The following is a 16,530-nucleotide window of genomic DNA, read 5'->3' as shown; positions in this document are numbered from 1 at the left end:
TGTGTGTGTGTGTGTGTGGTAAACAGGATAGGGTGATCATTAAAGGTACCTGAAGGAAATGATGCTTGAGAAAACTGAATGAGAACATAGGAGTCAGCCAGGCAAAGATGTTTGTGTGTGGCAAGAGATTATGGGGAAGATAATCAAGGGAGAAAGGGCACAAAAGTGAAGAAATAGCATTGGTGTTCATGAGTTGGGGCCATCTGGAAAGTAGCAGGTAGTGGGGGAAATCAGATTAGTGAAGGCACACAGGGCCCAAGTCATGGATGGTAAGTAGTTCAGATTTTATTATAAAAGCACTGAAGATCCATGGAAAGGCTTCAAGGTCAGAATTTGTAATTTAGGTGTACCACTCTGGCAGTGGGTAGACTTTAGTGACACCAGATGTGAAGCAGAGAAACTGGTTAGGAGGCAGGGCAAGAGATGACGGCGTTTAATTTTCTTCAGAGTGCTTATCTGAACTTATCTTAATTATCTACTTGTTTACTTTGTTTGTTTACTTTCCCCTCCCTAGAGTAGAAACTCTGAGAGATCAGGTTCACCATGTATTCCCCAGGACTTATAACAATGCCTGGAACATAAGAGAAATTCCATAAATATTTATCAAATATTTATTCATTATGTAGCAAATTAATTAGAGGACTAGGTCAGTAAGTAGAGATAGGGTGATACAGGTTTGAGAAATGGGTAATGGGGAGAGAGAGGAGGGAAAATTGGCAAGTTTATAAGTTGATTAGCCATTCTAGATGAGGCCAGATTTGGTTCATTTGTTCAACAAAAAATTTTGGAACCATATGCCAGGAACTGAACAAGACAATAGAAATCCAGCAGTGAGAGAGAGATATTGTCCCTGTCTACATGGGGCTGATAGAGGAGTAATCTAAACCTAAGTGTTTTGTAGAGAACAGTGGATTATTTGCCATTACCTAAATATCTTGGTTACCATGGATTTTGTATTGTTTTAAATATAGTTATTATTAACATTATACGCAGCTTCCAATTGTGTGGTCCTTTTTTATTACATTGCGCCCTACTCTCCCTGCCCCCTCCAGCTCCTAGTCACCCTCTATTCCGTGAAGTCATTACCAGCTACTTGTGTATAGTTTATTATCTGCTTGCACCATCACTGGTAATTTTGCCTGACAATTATTTAGATGGGATCTTGTTATATAGCTGTTTCTTGTATATTGGTCTTGTTGAGGGACCTTCTATAATAAGCTTCCTGAGCACAGGAATGCTGCCTCCCATGTCTTCTGATTATTCTCAGCACCTAGTACAGTGCTGTGCATAAATATTACTAAAAAATATTCATTGAAAAAATGAATAAATACATTTTATTTTAATATTGTCAACTTTAGCAAAAAACCAAGCAGTTTATATGTATGAACTGATAGACACATGCACACCCACAGGCACAATTGGAATGTTATGAGCTGGGAGTGACATGAGCAAGATGGCAGAATAAGAGGTCTCCACCCTGTGTTCCCCTTCACAGAAACAAATATTTGGCAGCCATCTATAGACAAAAGTGGGAATATCTGTGGTGCAAGTAGGAGGTTTCAAAATCCCGGTGGAGCCCGAGACCAAGGACAGCACTTTGAGAAGGCAGGCACACTCCCTGGTGGCAGACTCACTGACTATAATCCCAGTTGCAAGCTGAAAGCTGCCCAATCTCTCTTGGATTCAACTGCAGCCCTGCTTGTCCATGTTTCTGCCACTAGCCCCTTCTGCCATTGGACCCAGGAGAAACTATGCCCATCTGTGCCCTGGTAACATGCCCACTGACCTCAGACCTGACTGCTACTGCTGAAGCAATCCTGTGACCTGGCTCCAGTCCCACTCTACTACAGTATAAAGGCAGTCCTTGCTGCCAAGGGACCAGCCAAGTGACCCAACAGGAGCATGCTCAGGGACCCAGCAGAAATCACACCCATCCTTGCCCCTGAGGCTTGCCAACTGCAGACCCAGCAACAGCCACAAAACCCAGCTCCAGCCCTGCCCAACCATAATTCTGTAAGTCAAGGGAAGCAGCAAGAGAGGGTATTTATCTGACAAAAACAATCTGTAAAGACTGGAAAGCTGTTTGCTTTTCTAAATACACAGACACCAATGCAAGGCTGCACAAATCATGAAGAGTCAGGCAAACATGATAACACCAAAGGAAGCTAATAGAGCTCCAGTAACTGACCCTAAAGAAATGGAGATCCATAAACTGCTTGACAAAGAATTCAAAATAATTGTCTTAAAGTAGATCAATGAGGTATAAGAGAACACAGACAACTAAATAAAACCAGGAAAACAATACATACACAAAATGGGAATTTTAACAAAAAAGTAGGAAACTTCAAAAAGAATCAAACATAAATCTTGGAACTAAAAAATAAAATGACTGAACTGAAAAATTTAATAGGAACTTTCAACAGCATGATCAATCATGCAGGAGAAAGAATCAACAAACTTGAAAACAAGTCATTTGAAATTATCCAGTTACAGGAATAAAAGAAAAAAGAATGAAAAAGAGTAAGAAAGCCTATGTGACTTATGGGATATCATTAAAAAAATCAATATACTCACTACTGGAGTCCCAGAAGGAGCAGAGAACAAGGACAGAAAGATTAAAGAAACAGTGACAGAAAACTTCCCAAATCAGAGGAGGAAAATAAACATCCAGTCCACAATTCCCAAAGAACCTCAAATATGTTGAACATCAAAAGGTCTAAAATAAAACACATTGTAATCAAATTCTCAAAAGTCAAACACAAAAGAGAATATTAAAATCAGCAAAAGAAAAATGACTCATCACATACCAGAGAACCCCCAGAAGACTTACAGTGGATTTCTCAATAGAAATATTACAGCCTAGGAGAGAGTGGGATGATATATCCAAAATAGCAAAATAAAAACATGCCAACCAAAAATTCTATACTTGGCAAAGCTGTCCTTCAAAAATGAGGGAAAGATAAAGATTTTCCAAGACAAACAAAAGCTGGGAGAATTAAGCACCACTAGACCAGACCTGCCTTACAAGAAAAACTAAAAGCAGCTCTTTAAGTTAAAATGAAAGGACACTCATTAGCACATGAAAACAAAAGTATAAAATTCACTAGTGAAGGTAAATATGTAGTCAAATTCAGAAGACTCTAATCCTGTTTCTTAGTTCATTCTGGCTGCTATGACAAAAATACTATAGATTGGGTAGCTTATAAACAGCAGATATTTATTTCTCACAGTTCTAGAGGCTGGAAAATTCAAGATTGAGGCACTGGTATATTCATCTCTTGTGAGGATCCACTTCATCATAGACAGTCGTCTTCTTACTGTAACATCACACAGCAGAAGGGATGAGAGAGCTCTCTCTGACCTCCTTTATAAGGGCACTAATCTCATTCATGAGGATTCTGCCCTCATGATCTAATCATCTCTCAAAGGCCCCATCTCCTGATAGTATCACCTTAAGGGTCAGGATTTTAACGTATGAATTTTGGGGGACACATAGCTTCAGGCCATAGCATACTATGATGGTAGTATATAAGTCATGTTTAACTGTAGTATAAAAGTTAAAAAAGACAAAAGTATTAAAAAGAGCTATAATTATGCTCTTTTGTTAATGTATACACAGTATGAAAATATGTAAATTGTGACATCGCTAACAAAATGTAGAGGTAAGAGAAAAAAGTGTATAGTTTTTATATGTGACTGAAGTAAAAAGTTCTTAGTTTAAATTGACTATTTAACTATAAGATATCTCAGTAAGCCTCATGGTAACCACAAAAGAAAAACACTGTGGTAGATACACAAAAGAGAAAGCAATAAATGCATACCACTACAAAAAAAAAAAAAATCATAAAATCACAAAGGAAGACAATAGAAGAGGAAGAAAGGAAAAAAAGAATGATGAAACAGTCAGAAAAAAGTTACCAAAATGGCAATAGTAAATCTTTAGCTATTAATAACTACTTTTAATGTAAAGGGATGAAATTTTCCAATAAAAAAAATAGAGGAGCTAAATGGATTAAAAAAACCCAAGTACGACTATATGCTGCCTATAAGAGATTCACTTTAGCTTTAAGGGCACACATAGACCGAAGGTGAAAAGATATTCCATGCAAATGGTAGCCAAAAAAGAGCAGGCATGACTATACCTCTATCAGGCAAAATAGATTTGAACTCAAAAACTATAATAAGAGACAAAGAAGGTCATTATATAATGATAAAGGGGATAATTCACCAAGAGGATATAACAATCATAAATATATATGCACCCAAATTAGAGGACCTAAATATGTAACACAAATATTGACAGAACTTAAGTGAAAAATATATAATGATCCAATAACAGTAGGGGACTTCAATACCTCACTTTCAACAATGAATAGATCATTCAGACAGAAATGTTTAAGGAAACAGTAAAGTTGAACAACACTCTAGACCAAATAGTCTATATATCTAATATGTCCACCCAATGGACGCATAGAGAGCATTCTATCCTACTTCATCAGAATACACATTCTTCTCAAAAGAACATGGAACATTCTCCAGGATATGTCATACGTCAGGTCACAAAACAAGTCTTAACAAATTTAAGAAGATTGAAATTATATCAAATATATTTTCTGACCACGACGGTGTGAAACTAGAAATCAATAACAGGATGAAAACTGGAAAATTCACAAATAAATGGAAATTAAGCAACACGTTCCTGAATAAACAATGAGTCAGAGAAGAAATCAAAAGGGAAGTCAGAAAATATCTTAAGAGAAACAAATGTGGAAACATAGCATGCTAAAACTTATGAAACATAGTAAAAGCAATTCTAAGTGGGGAGTTAATAGCAATAAATGCCTACATTAAGAACACAAGAATGCTTTCAAGTAAACAACCTTGCTTTATAAGTGAAGGATTTAGAAAAAGAAGCCCAAAGTTAGCAGAAGGAAGGAAATAATAAAGATTAGAGCAGAAATAATCAAATAGAGAATTAAAAAAACAATAGAAAAGATCAAAACTAAGAGTTGGTTTTTTGAAAAGACAAACAAAATTATCAAATCTTTGCTAGATTAAGAAAAACAGAGAGAAGACTCAAATAAAATCAGAAATGAAAGAACAGCCATTACAACTAATACCAGAGAAATATAAACAATCAAGGATACTACTATGAATATGATACACCAGCAAACGGAATAACCTAAAAGAAATGAATAAATTTCTAGAAGCATACAACCTACCAATTCTGAGTCATGAAAAAACAGAAAATCTGAACAGACCGATAACAAGTAAGAAGATCAAATCGTTAAAAGAACTCCCCCCACCACCCCCAAAAAAGAGAGAAGCCCAGGACCAGATGGTTTTCCTGCTGAATTCTACCAGACATTTCAAGAAGAATTAACTCCACACTTCTCAAACTCTTGCAAAAAATTGAAGAGGAGAGAACACTTCCAAACAAACTTTATGAGGTCAGCCAAACAAGTACACTACAAGAAAACAAAATTACAGGCCAATATCCCTGATGAGCATAGATACAAAAATCCTACGGGGCCAGCCCAGTGGCACAGTAGTTAAGTTCACACGTTCTACTTCAGCGGGCCGGGGTTCACCGGTTCGGATCTCAGGTGCGGACATGGCACTGCTTGTCAAGTCATGCTGTGGCAGGCATCCTACATATAAAGTAAAGGAAGATGGGCGTGGATGTTAGCTCAGGGCCAGTCTTCCTCAGCAAAAAGAGGAGGATTGACAGCAGATGTTAGCTCAGGGCTAATCTTCCTCAAAAAAAAAAATCCTAAAACAAAATACTAACAAACTGAATTCAACAGTATATTAAAAAGATCATACACCAAGACCAAGTGGGATTTCTCCCTAGGATGCAAGGATGACCCAACATATGCAAGTCAATAAATGTGATATGCTGCGTTAACAGAATGAAAGATAAAAATCACATGATCATCTCAATAGATGCATAAGTAGCATTTGACAAAATTCAATGAGATTTCATGATAAAAACTCTCAACAAATTAGTTATAGAAGGAAATTATCTTAATATAGTAAAGGCCATACATGAGAAGCCACAAATAACATCACACTCAATGGTGAAAAGCTGAAAGCTTTTCCTTTAAGATCATAAACAAGGCAAGGACACACTCTAGCCACTTCTATTCAACATAGTGCTGGTAGTCCCAGCCAGAGTAATTATGCAAGAAAAAGAAATAAAATACATTCAAATCAGAAATTAAGAAGCAAAATTATCTCTGTTTGCAGACTGTCTGATCTTTCATAGAGGAAATCCTAAAGATTACGACAAAAAAACTGTTAGAACTAACAAATTCAGTAAAGTTTCAGGATACGAAATCAATGTTCAAAAATCAGTTGCATTTCTGTACACTACAATAAACTATTTGAAAAAGAAATCAGGAAAACAATCCCACTTACAATAGCATCAACAAAAATAAAATATTTGGGAATAAATTTAACCAAGGAAGTGAACAATCTTTATACAGAATACTATAAAACATTGTTGAAAGAAATTGAAGAAGAGACAAGTAAATGGAAAGAGATCCCATGTTCACGGTTTGGAAGAATTAATATTGTTAAGATGTCCATATTACACAAAGCAATCTACAGATTCAATGCAATCCCTATCAAAATTCCAACGGCATTCTTCACAGAAATAGGAAAAATATCTAATATTCATTTGGAGCCACAAAAGACTCTGAAAAGCCAAAGCCATCTTGAACAAGAAGAACAAAACTGGAGGCATGACACTTTCTGATTTCAAACTATGCTACAACACAATAGTAATTAAAACTGGTCTAAAAACAGACATATATGGGGCTGGCCCCACGACCCAGCGGTTAAGTTTGCACACTCCACTTCAGCAAACCAGAGTTTCACCAATTTGGATCCCGGGCACACACATGGTACCGCTCATGCTGAGGAGGCATCCCACATAGCACAACCAGAAGGACCTACAGCTAGAATATACAACTATGTACTGGGGGGCTTTGGGGAGAAGAAGAAGAAGAAAAACAAACGAAGATTGGCAACAGATGTTAGCTCAGGTGCAAATCTTTAAAAAAACAAAACAAAACAAAACAGAGCAGACATATAGACCAATGGAACAGAATAGAGAACACAGAAATAAATTCATACATTTACAGTTAATGATCTTCAACAAGGATGCCAAGAACACACAATGGGGAAAGGATAGTCTCTTCCATGTATGGTGCTGGGAAAACTAAACATCCACCGGAAGAAAAATAAAATTAGACCCTTACGTCTTATCGTGTTCAATAATCAAAGCAAAATAGATTAATGACTTAAATATAAGACCTGAAACTGTAAAACTACTGGAAGAAAACATAGGTAAAAAGCTTCTTGGCATTGGTTTGGGATACGATTTTTTGGATATGACTCCAAAAGCACAGGCAACAAAAGAAAAATAGACAAATGGGATTGCATCAAAATAAAAAGCTTCTGCCCAGCAAAGGAAACAATCAACAGTGTGAAGAAGTAGCCTACAGAATGGGAGAAAATATTTGCAAACCACATATCTGATAAGGAGTTAATATCTAAAATGTATAAGGAACTCTAACAAATTAACAGCAAGAAACAAATAACCTGATGAGAAAATAGTTAAGTATCCAAGTAGATGTTCTCAATAGAAGACACACAAATGGCCAACAAGTATATGAAAAGATGCTCAACATCGCTGATCATTAGGGAAATGCAAATCAAAACCACAATGAGATACCATCTCACACCTGTTGGAATGGCTGTTATCAAAAAGACAAAAGATAGCAAGTGCTGGTAAGAATGTGGAGAAAAGGAAACCCTTGTACACCGTTGGTGGGAATGTAAATTGGTATAGCCATTATGAAAAACTGTATGGATGTTCCTTAAAAAATTAAAAATAAAACTACCATATAATCCAGCAATCCCACTTGTGGGTATATGTCCAAAGGAATTGAAATCAGGATCTTGAAGAGATACCTGCACTCCCATATTCATCACAGCATTATTCACAATAACCAGGATATGGAAACAACCTAAATGTCTATTGATAGATGAATGGATAAAGAAAATTCGGAATATATACGCACTGGAGTATTATTCAGCCTTAAAAAAGAAGAAAATTCTACCATTTGCAACACATTGGATGGACCTTGAGGACGTTATGCTAAGTGAAATAAGTCAGACAGAGAAAGACAAATACTCTGTGATATCACTTACATGTGGAATTTTAAAAAGTTGAACTCACAGAACCAGAGAATAAAATAGTGTTTGCCAGGTGGTGGTGGATGGGGGAACTAGGGATGTGTTGCTCAAAGGAAACACACTTTCAGTTATAAGATGAATAAATGCTGGAGATACAATGTACAGCATAGTGACTATAGTTAGTAATAACGTGTACTTGAAATTTCCTGACAGAGTAGATCCTGAGTGTTCTCACCACACACGCACACAAAAGGTAACTATGTGAAGTGGTAGAAATATTAATTAGATTGATTGTGGTAATTATTTAATAATATATGTATATCAAAACATCATCTTGTACATCTTAAATATGTGCAATTTTTGTTTGTAAATTATACCTCAATAAACCTGAGGTGGCAAAGAAAGAACGTCACAGCCTTAGGTTTTCCCTTGCTTTGCTCACTTCCTCCTCTTTGTCCCCATCCTCCCCTCCCCCTCCCTGCGTTCTTTATCTGCCAGTCACTGCTGTGGTTTGCATTTGTGTGCAGAAGGAGACAGTTTTCATGTTAGAAACCTTGCCCTCCCATTCCTGGCACTAGGATCTGGGCTTGTCATAAAAGGTATAAATGTATCTCCTTTGCAGAGAGAAAATAAGATCTTCTCTGAATAAGACAATATGAACAAGCAAACATAATACATTTTTTGGACTTCATGAAGTAATACTTGTTGTAGAAAAAGATCGAATAAACCCTTAACAATGTGGTCACTGTGGTTTCTTTCTTTGTAAGGCTGATGTTATTCTAGCTCTGACCACTCCTTCAACCTCAAGGGAGGAATCCCTGAGCTATACGGTGAAGCCCAAGAATATAATCTCCCCAGGCAGGAAAGAACCCCTGAGCCCCGAGAAAGGGCCAGGGTCGTGGTGGAGAGAGAGGCTCTCCCTACCCCACCCAGAGCCCAAGTTGAGCCATTCTACTCACCCAGGACCAGCAGTGACACCCAAAGCAGCATGAAGACCTGGCCTGCCCAGGGCTGGGACCAAAAGAGAGATTTTCTCAGGTTTGGTCTTACAGTGGTACACTGTCACACCAGCCCCAAGGAGCACATCTGAGAAATTGCTTTTTCAAAAAGCAGGATGCCTTTAGTGAACTAGAAAGAAGGAAGTGGAAGTACCCATTTTTAACTACTAATCAAAGTTTCCTGGCCTATGATCAAAGTAAGAAAATATATGTTAGAGCTTTTAAAAAATGCATACCCTTGACCCTGCATTTCTATTGCTGGGAAGTGACCTTAAGGAAAGTGTATGAAGACAGCTCTAAAAGAATGTTTATTGTAGCATCATTCATTAATTCCAGAATGCTGGGAGGAACATAAAAGATCATAAATATGGGACTGTTTAAGAATATTCTGATACATCTTTACAATGATGTGAAATGCAGTGGTTAAGAATGAGGTAGATCTGCACATGTAGGAAGGCGAGGCCACCCTGATTAATGTGAAGAGAAAAAAGTGATAGCAGATAGGTATTTGTACTATTATCCCATTGTGACAGATGTAAGAAGTAGAATATATGTGTATATAAACTGATATAAGTATCCTTTTGTTTCCCTGGAAAGCATACCTAAAATAGTGGTTACATTTGGAGAACTATGGATGGGAAGGAGATATTTTATGTCTTTCTATACACTGTTTGCCTTTTAAAAAAATTACTATGTAAATATATTGCTTTTATAACTCTTTTTTTTCCTGAGGAAGATTAGCCCCTAGCTAATATCTGTGCCAATATTCCTCCACCTTATATGTGGGTTACCATCACAGCTTGGCGGACGAGTGGTGTAGGTCCACACCCGGGATCTGAACCTGCCAATCTGGACTACCAAAGCAGAGTGCACAGAACTTAACGACTACGTCGTGGGGCCAGCCCAAACTTTTTAAGTCATGTTTCCACCTTGGCATACTGATCAACCAAGATCCTTAAGACATTACCTGCCGTGAAGAATGCAGTTTCTTCCTTTCAAATAATTTTTTGTACCCTTTCTTTCTGGTCCCATGCCTTGGTCTTCTCAAGGGAACATTTAACTTCATATCTACAAGTCCACATCACATTATGTATATTATGTTACATCTGACCTACTGCAGTCCAAGACAAAAAAAGCATATAAAGGTAAATAGAGATTAATCCATCTCAATCCAGCAAGAGGACCTCAAGGGGAGCAAGGAGCCTTTACATGCTTTTGGAACTAATATGAATAGTGCTGTTACAAATATCCTTGTATATGTCTCTGGGTGCACATGTGCACAAATTTCTATTGGGCGTATACCTGGGAGTAGAATTTCTGGCTTATGAGGTTTGCAAACATTCAGTTTAGAAGGTACTACTAAATTATTTTCCAAAGTGGTCGTGTGAACTCACATCCCACCAACCAGTGTGTGAGAGTCCTCATTGCTCTAAAATCCTTGCTGCCAGTGGTACTATAGTCTTATAAATTTTAGCCATTCTGCCAGAATTATCTCAACATGGTTTTAAATTTCACGGCCTTGGTGAATTATGCAATTGAGCATCTTTTCATATTTTAATTGGTGATTTAGATATTCTTTATGTGAAATGTCTGCTCAAATCTTTCCCCATTTTTCTATTGGTTTTCAATCTTTCTCATTTGTTTTGCAGTTATTTTAAACCTGTGGCTACGGATCCTTTTTTTGGTATATGTGTATGTATCTCCGATATGTCTTCCCCTCATCTGTGGCTTACCTTTTTGCTCTTTGATAATGCCTTTTGGTGAACAACCATCCTAACTTTGATGTAGTCCAATTTATCAATCTTTTCCTTTATGGTCAGGGCTTTTTCCATCCTTTCTAAGGAATTTTGTCTACATCCAGCTCATAAAGACATTCTCATAAGTTATTTTCTAGAAATTTTATTTATTTTACCTTTATTTTATATCTGTAATATGATCGGAATTGATTTTTATGTATAATATAAGGGTTTATATTCACTTTTTAAAAAAAAAACTTACAATTACAGTTTTATTATAAAGGATACAAGTGAGCAGCCAGATGAAGAGGTACATAGGGCAAGGTCTGAAAGAATCCCAAGTGCAGGACCATCTGTCCCCATGGAGTTGGGGGTTATATTCACTTTTAATGTACATATCAATAGCCAACTCACCCAGTTCTAATATTTATTGAAAATTCATTCTTTTTACAGTACAGTGCAATTTCACCTTTGTCATAAAACAAAAAGTCATGTGGATCTGCTTCTAGAAATTCTTTTCTGTTCCAATAGTCTATATTTGTCTATCTTCATGCCAAGACCATGCTGTCCTAATTATTGCTGCTTTGTAATAAGTCTTTGTAGCTTTCTTGTAGAAGTTACATCTTTGTTAAGTTTATTCCTAGGTATTTGATATATTTTTGATGCTATTATAAGCGACATCATTAAAACTTTTTTTTCTCAATGTTTATTGTTGGTATATACCTACTACTTTTTTCCTGATTTTCTATCAATTACTGAGATAATTATGTTAAAATTTCCCATGATAATTGGGAATTTGTCTATTTCTTCTCTCATGTCCATTTTTTACTTTTTAATTTTGAAGATAATTTATAAGGTACATATACTTTTAGAATTTTTCTCTCTTCCTGGTGGTTTGACACAGCTTAGTGTTATTACATATCTCTCTTTATCTCTGTATGATTCTTACTTAAGAGCCAAATTCTGGAGTCTCATCTACGTTGGTACCTGATTTAGATGATTGGATGCTAGTCTTTAAATCCGAATTTGATACTGTGACTGGATGAGTCTTTGGGGGTCTCTCGGCGTGGTGGGTTTATTTTTCATATAAGAGGTATGTGAATATTTATGGCCAGAGGTTGGATTGACTGTCTCCTAAGATGGCCACCAACAATTCTTCTCATACCTGTATGTGCATGCTACTCTTCCCACCAAGAAATTACATCTATATCTTTTACCCTTGAATCCATCTGGCCTTGTGACTTGCTTGCTTTGACCCATAGAATGTGGCGAAAGTAAAACTCTGCAAATTTTGAGCATGACCACAAGAGGCCTGCCAATGTTTGTTTTTGTTATCTTGGAGTCCTGAACTACCATGTAAGAAGTGCAACTAGCCTATTGGAGAGAGTCCCAGCCAGCCCCAGCTATTCCAGCACTCCAAATAAGGCACCAGACATGTGAATTAAGCCATCTTGAATATTCCCTTCCCAGGTGCATTCTTTAGTGAATGCAGCTGCATAAGGGACCCCTGGCTGACACAGATGCCCAGTTGAGCACGTACAACCCATAAAATTGTTGTTGTTTGCAGCCACAAGGCTTGGGGATGATTTGTTATACAGCAATAAATAACTGAGATGGGCTTATCATACCACCCTTAGGAATGTTATTTCTATCATAATAATTCATTTATCCCTAATAATACTTTTGTCTTAAAGTTTCTTTTTCTCGTTTGATCAAGCTTATTAATTATGTCATTAAAATCTGCATCCTTACTAATTTTATTCTACCTCAGCTTTGATTTCTTTTATGGCATAGCTTCTACTTTTTATGCATGTATATTTTAATGTTACCTTATTTTTTCCCATTTTTATAATGTTTTATTTCTCTTGACTACTATTTATTAGCTAGTACTATGTGGCACACATTTATTGCTCACTGAATAGCCATATGCTCCACATTTCCCAGCTCCCATATAGTAGAGGAGCACATAACTAGACGTGCCCAATAGGCTATGAATGAAAGTGGTATATGTTATTTCCAGGCTGAAATATGCAAGAGTAGTTGTGCAGTGTCCATTCATCACCTCCTTTGCCTCAGAGACCAAATAGCCCATGTGTTCCAGATAGTGCAGAAGCCTCTGTCAGCTTCACCATTTTGGGTTTCTGAGTACCTGAAACAGAGTCTGCTCCCAACTTACGTTGAACATGTAACTTGAATTAAAAATAAACTTTTATGTGTTGAGTCACTCAATTTTTGGAATTTTGTTACCACGGCGTAAACTATCATCTCCTGACTGAAACATATTACCAGAACAATTTTAAATTACCATGCTTTTTTCCAGCCTCACAGGAAATTATTTTAATATTCTTCATTAAATATCAATCTGACATTTGGTGTGAGATATATAATTGTTATCATGTTGAGGAAGGCTCTTTTTATTTTTTGCATGCTCCAGGGCCATTTAAATAGCTTTGGAATTATCCATTCTTTGAAAGTTAAGAAAATTTAGCTCTGAAACTATTTTGTATTGATGTGTTTTATAAGGTTGTTCCTTGGCAACTGTCTAAATTTCTACTATGATAATTTACCTGCTCAGATATTCTTTCTTATCCCAGGACAATTCTAGTTTTTATTTCCTGGTGTTTGTCTCTTTATTTCAAAATAATCAGCTCTTGAATTTAATTATACTTCTTTTTCTTGATTTCTAATTTATAAATTTCTGCTTTTCTTAGATGCATTTTTGTTTTTCTAAATTCTTAAATTGAATGTTTATTTTCATTTTTTCCTATTTAGTAATATGAATGTTAAGGGTTACGAATTTTCTTCTGAGCTTTAGCCACATTCTATAAGTTCCGATAAAGTCTTTTCGCTGTAACTTGTCCTACATAGTTTATAATTTCAGTTTTGGTTTCCTTTTTGAAACAGGAGTTTTTAAAGAGTTTTCAAATATCTAGGTGGTAGATTTTTCTTTTTCTATTTTTGCTATCAGTAGTGACATTTTATTACACATTTCATTTTAGACCAAGACTATGATATGCATATATTCTACTTTCAAGAATTTATTGAGATTTTTCTCTGTGACTTAATATGGTCTTTCGTTGTTTCTGTTAAGAAGTCCATGGACCTTTGAAAAGGAGGTGTATTCTTTATCTTCAGGATAAAAGGTTTTACATATATTTATTCTAGTCAGCTTATTAAATATGTTAAGTAGATTTTCTATACTCTCATGTAATACTCTTTTTTGTCAATTTATAAATTGTAAAATTACATGATCTGATGTATGGAAATTCATAACCAATCTTTGTTGCAGATTATACTCTTTATCATTATATAGTGCCCTTTTTTGGTCTGATGTAATACATTTTTTTTTGGTTTGAATTAGATTTGTTTGATATTAGTGTCATGATTCCTGTTCTTGTTTGTATGTCTTCCTGGTGTGCTGTTATCATCACTTTAACTTCTCTCTTATGTCACTTCGTTTTATAATTATTCCCTGCATATAATATATGCAAACACCTACCAGGTTTTATTTTTAGATCCCAAATCTCTCTTTCTTAGAATTATTTATTCCTTTTATATATTCATATGACAAGTATATGGGTCTTAACTCCATCATCTAATTTCATGTTATCAAACTTTCTCTTTTAAATACTTTCTTTTCTTTTGATCTCTGTCTGTATTTTCTTCTAAGGGTTCATTATATTGCTCAGATTTTGAAAGGGTTATAGTTTCTTTTTAGTTCTCTTAGTGGTTAACCTTGTAATTCTAGTAGTCATTCTTGGATTTGATGATATCTATTTATTTACTGCTAAAGAAGAAAGAAATCAGCCTACTTTTACCTTTTCTCATATGTTTTCGTCTCCTTCGCCTCTTGACTTTTATTAGTAATAATTTCTCTATTTTCAAGTTTTATAAGATTTAGGCCAAATTCTGTAACCATAATTCTCACAACTGCTTAATGTTAGTGCTATATTTAAGTGGATTCAATGCTCAGTACTAGTTTTAGGTCATATTTTGTCTCAAAGGCTCACGGGTGCTAAAGTCACTGAGTTCTTGAGTGTTAGAAAATATTTGTCTTTGGCTTTATTCTTAAAAGATATCTGTGTTTAGAATTCTTAGGTTAAACTTTCTTCTCTTGAAACGTTGGTCTATTGTCGTCTAGTTTTGAATGCATCTGCGGATAAGTTTGAAGACTGCCTTTTCCCCCTTTCCACATGACTTGTTTCTTTCCGGTTTTTCCAACTACATTCTTTCTTTATCTATGAAGTGCAGTGACTTTATCAGGATATATCTTTTTGTCAATTCTGCATCAGTGTTCTGGACGCTGTCTTTTATTATTTCTCACACTTTAAATTTGCAGTTATTCAGTTGGCTGCTTTCAAAATACCGCTTATGGGCACGTTGGATATATTTTCTCTCTCACTTATAAAAATTATTTTTCCTGTAATAATTTTAACCCTTTGTTCTTTCCTATTTTATTTTGCTTAGTTTTCTCAAATTCATCTTTTGTTACTGAGTATGTTTTAGCAGTTTTTATTCTTTTTTTCCACTTTCTGATTTTAATAGGCTTATTTTCCCCTTCCATTTTTTAAGATTTGTTAATTCACCTTCAATATTCTTCTGTTATTTTCTTCTATTTTTCAATCCCAAGGTGTCCACTATATAAAAAAGAGAACTTAAAAGAAATTCTTTTGATATCATGGGGAGAGATTATCTGATTTTTTCTCCTTTGACTTAGCAGTGTGGCTCTTCTTCTGGCTATACACTTTGCTAGAATTATTCTTGAATATATGCCTGAATCTCAAGTTAGTAACCTTCTAGTTATAGTTTATCTCCAAATGAGGGTCATACTTTCCTGGCTGTCTATGAACTGAGGAACAGTGTGTGAAATGATCAAGGGATGTGCACTGGTGCAGCAGACAGCTTCAACTTAGGGATCTTGCTTCAGGACATTTCCTCATCATCTCTGCCATGTTTTCTGTCTTGAAGGTAAAGAGGGGGTCTTCCTAGCTTGAAGTGAAACCCTATAGTTCATAGAATTTCTATATGGTGACTTAGCATGTACTTTTCTTCAGCAGATAGCATTTGCACCTGTAGAATCAGTACCACCCACCATCTCTTCCGATGTCAGCAGAGTGCTTCATTCAGCCGTACTGTCTCTGCCCCTTGAGGGGTCAGTGGAATTCTGGGATGCTTCTGCAGCCTCCATACTCCCTAAATCATGCCTTCCAAGTAAGGGGTCACTGGTTTGGACTTTGAGGGCTTTGCTACCTACTTTTGGAGAACTTGGGGATCTCCCTAGAGGTGTGTGTAGGGGTCCATGTTCACTTGAGCTTCTTTCTTTCCTTAGTTTGGTTTTGAATTTGAATTTTGATTTTCACTGTGACTAGAAGCTGTTCTTCATGGTTTGTGAATTGGGGATGTGGCTCAAAAGTTTCGTTGAAGTTGGAATTTCATTTTTCTTTCTTTCTGTCATTTACTATTGGTTTCAGAAAGGAACACACGGTAGATATGCTTTTATTTTGAACTGAAAGACATCCTTACCTTAAAAGCTCCTGTGTATTGGATGCTTGCTGTAACACAGCATCACACATGAGGTACTTTATATATTT

The 16,530-nt window shown here is 36.0% G+C and overlaps 1 protein-coding gene across 3 annotated transcripts in view; it reads right to left on the bottom strand.

Moving 5' to 3' along the window:
* LOC100147378 (Fc receptor-like protein 5) overlaps positions 1–9,321 on the bottom strand; it is a 39,594-nt gene extending 30,273 nt beyond the window's left edge. For all 3 annotated transcript variants that reach the window (XM_023640933.2, XM_023640934.2, XM_023640935.2), the window contains exon 1: positions 9,165–9,321. In XM_023640933.2, the coding sequence (XP_023496701.2) occupies positions 9,165–9,195 (31 nt within the window). In that variant the 5' untranslated portion in view covers positions 9,196–9,321. The remainder of the gene's footprint in view (positions 1–9,164) is intronic.
* Positions 9,322–16,530: the final 7,209 nt, after the last annotated feature.

This window comes from Equus caballus, chromosome 5 (assembly GCF_041296265.1).
Source record: "Equus caballus isolate H_3958 breed thoroughbred chromosome 5, TB-T2T, whole genome shotgun sequence".
In the NCBI taxonomy this organism is placed as follows: domain Eukaryota; kingdom Metazoa; phylum Chordata; class Mammalia; order Perissodactyla; family Equidae; genus Equus; species Equus caballus.
The sequence above is the reverse complement of the archived record's forward strand: the minus strand, read 5'-3'. Positions and strand labels throughout refer to the sequence as shown.